Source organism: Salmo salar, unplaced genomic scaffold, assembly GCF_905237065.1.
Source record: "Salmo salar unplaced genomic scaffold, Ssal_v3.1, whole genome shotgun sequence".
NCBI lineage: Eukaryota > Metazoa > Chordata > Actinopteri > Salmoniformes > Salmonidae > Salmo > Salmo salar.
In genome coordinates this window covers 12561-14865 of record NW_025550642.1, presented here as the reverse complement: position 1 = coordinate 14865, position 2305 = coordinate 12561, and the positions used below count along the sequence as shown (strand labels likewise).

General features: G+C 44.8%; 1 protein-coding gene across 1 annotated transcript; it reads right to left on the bottom strand.

Annotated features, from left to right (window-relative positions):
- Positions 1 to 496: 496 nt before the first annotated feature.
- On the bottom strand, positions 497 to 1639 carry LOC123739589 (phosphatidylinositol phosphatase PTPRQ-like). The gene is made up of 3 exons (XM_045713907.1): positions 1409 to 1639; positions 699 to 927; positions 497 to 540 (listed from the first exon to the last, which is right to left on the bottom strand). The coding sequence occupies exons 1-3, from the start codon at positions 1637 to 1639 to the stop codon at positions 497 to 499; spliced, it is 504 nt and encodes a 167-aa protein (XP_045569863.1).
- Positions 1640 to 2305: the final 666 nt, after the last annotated feature.

The window sequence follows — 2305 nt, the reverse complement described above, 5'->3', positions numbered from 1 at the left end:
GAAAAGTACTGCACTGGTAGAGCACATCACTCAAGGCACGTGTCTGTTCTTACCCTCAGCATGTGTCAGTACAGCAGAAAAGGCCTCAGGCCCCAGCAGGCCAGCAGACTTGGCCCGGACCTCTACTCTGTAGTGTGTGTAGGGAGTCAGACCAGAGTACACAAACTTAAGGTCCCCTGTGCTGTTCTCATAGATAAACCCTGACACACACACACACACACACACACACACACACACACACACACACACACACACACACACACACACACACACACACACACACACACACACACACACACACACACACAGTGTTAGGGTTAGATCTGCCACCTTCAGTGTTTTTACTTCAGCAAGTATTTGAAATGTACTGTATATGTGTGTGTCTGCATGCGTGCATGTGTGTGTGTACCTGTGGGGCCGTAGAGATGGGTGACGTAGCTGAAGCGTCCGGTAACAATAGTTGGCGGATCCCAGGAGACAGAGACTGACTTAGACGTCACATTCCATACCGACAGGTTGTAGGGGTGGGTCCCTCTGGGGCTGCAGCACACAAATACATATTCACATGGTGAGAGAGAGAGAGATGAAGCGAGGAATAGATAGAGAGACACGGAGGAATTGAGATGTAGACGGTTATAGAAAGCAATATGGAGAGATGGGCAGAGATATGTAGAGAGGTGGAGTGTGTGTTTGTGTACCTGACTCAGGCATGCGGACCATGGTGGAGGCTACCTGTCCCTCTCCGTCAGAGGTGAAAGCGGACACTTCGAAGACGTATGCTGTGTAGGGACGCAGCTGGTCCACCCCTACGGATATTGGTACAGCCCATGTGGTGGCAGGTGGGACGGCTGACAGGGTGACAGGAGGAGAGGACGCTGTCACCTCTGATGGACTTGCGGTCCCACGAGACAAGATTTCTACTGCATCCTACACACACAGACACACACTATGTATTTAAGTACACAAAGACAGAGCTTATGTAACATTTTAAATGTTATGCTACATTTTTAACTGCTAATGATATAATATTTTAAAAGCTTTCTAATGTTTACTGTTAATGTCTGATTGTTTTTGTCTTCGTTTTGTCGATGTTGTTTTGTTTTTTTCACTTGCTTTGGCACTATAAACACATGTTTGTTTCCATGCCAATAAATCCACTTTCAATTTAGTTGAATAGAGAGAGAGAGTGAAAGAAAGAGAGGGAGAGAAAAAAAACTGGAGGCCTGTAGCATTGCTCTGTTTGGACCGCAATATATTTTCTGAAAGTTGAAAAACCAGTTGAAAAAGCTAATCTCACATACTTCACAGAGGACCAAAGTTAAAACTAGATATTCTTCTGTTACCGATATGGTCATAGTATCTCTAGACAGACAGAGAAATAATGAGAAAGACAGATAGACATACGTACGTTGCAGTGTGGTAGCGCTACGGTCATGATTTCCTCAGCATCCAGCTCCAGCATGCGGACGGTCTGACCGGTACGAGCGTGTTTGGCTTTGACCGCAAACTTGTTGATCAGACCGTTGATGCGGAGCGGCAGGAACCACGTGACCACTACGAACGTGTGGTTCTGAGCAAATGCTGTCAGATTAGTCACCAGGCCGGGGGCTTGAGAAAGGGATAGACAAACTGATGTCATTGTCTGTGTGTATAAGTGTGTCTGTATTTGTATGTTTTTATTGGATACCTACGGGCCTCAGCAGTTTTGATGTACATAGACTTGCTATAGGGACCAATACCAGCAGAGTTTTCTGCTGCAACCTAGATTATATATATATATATATATATATATATATATATATATATATATATATATATGAGAGAGAGAGAGAGAGAGAGAGAGTCATTATTACTAATTCAAGATTCAGTCATCAGATCTCCCCCATGTTAATCTCTACCAGCGATCAGGGACGTTTACTGATGCAACAGCCACACAACACCAGGCAGGCAGGTACACACACACACATAGCCATAGCATCACACTGCTAGTTTGTCTATGAAGCTAAGCAGGATTGGGCCTGGTCAATCCCTGGATGGTCCATGCTATCGGGGATCCTTTGGAAGTCCCTACCCCATTGAAGTAGAAATGTAAAATGGTAAAGGTAATGTTAGGGTTTAGGGTAGGGACATCCCAAGGATTCCAGATAGCGCTAATCATCCCTGGACAGGAGACACAGATGATGCTGGCTGTGGTGTTGGGGAGGCCATATGGGGTCAATATTAAATGAAATATTAGTCTTAAAGGAAATATTCACCCATTTTTAATGTATATAATTCGTGTGCATCTCTGAGCGATTCCCGGGTT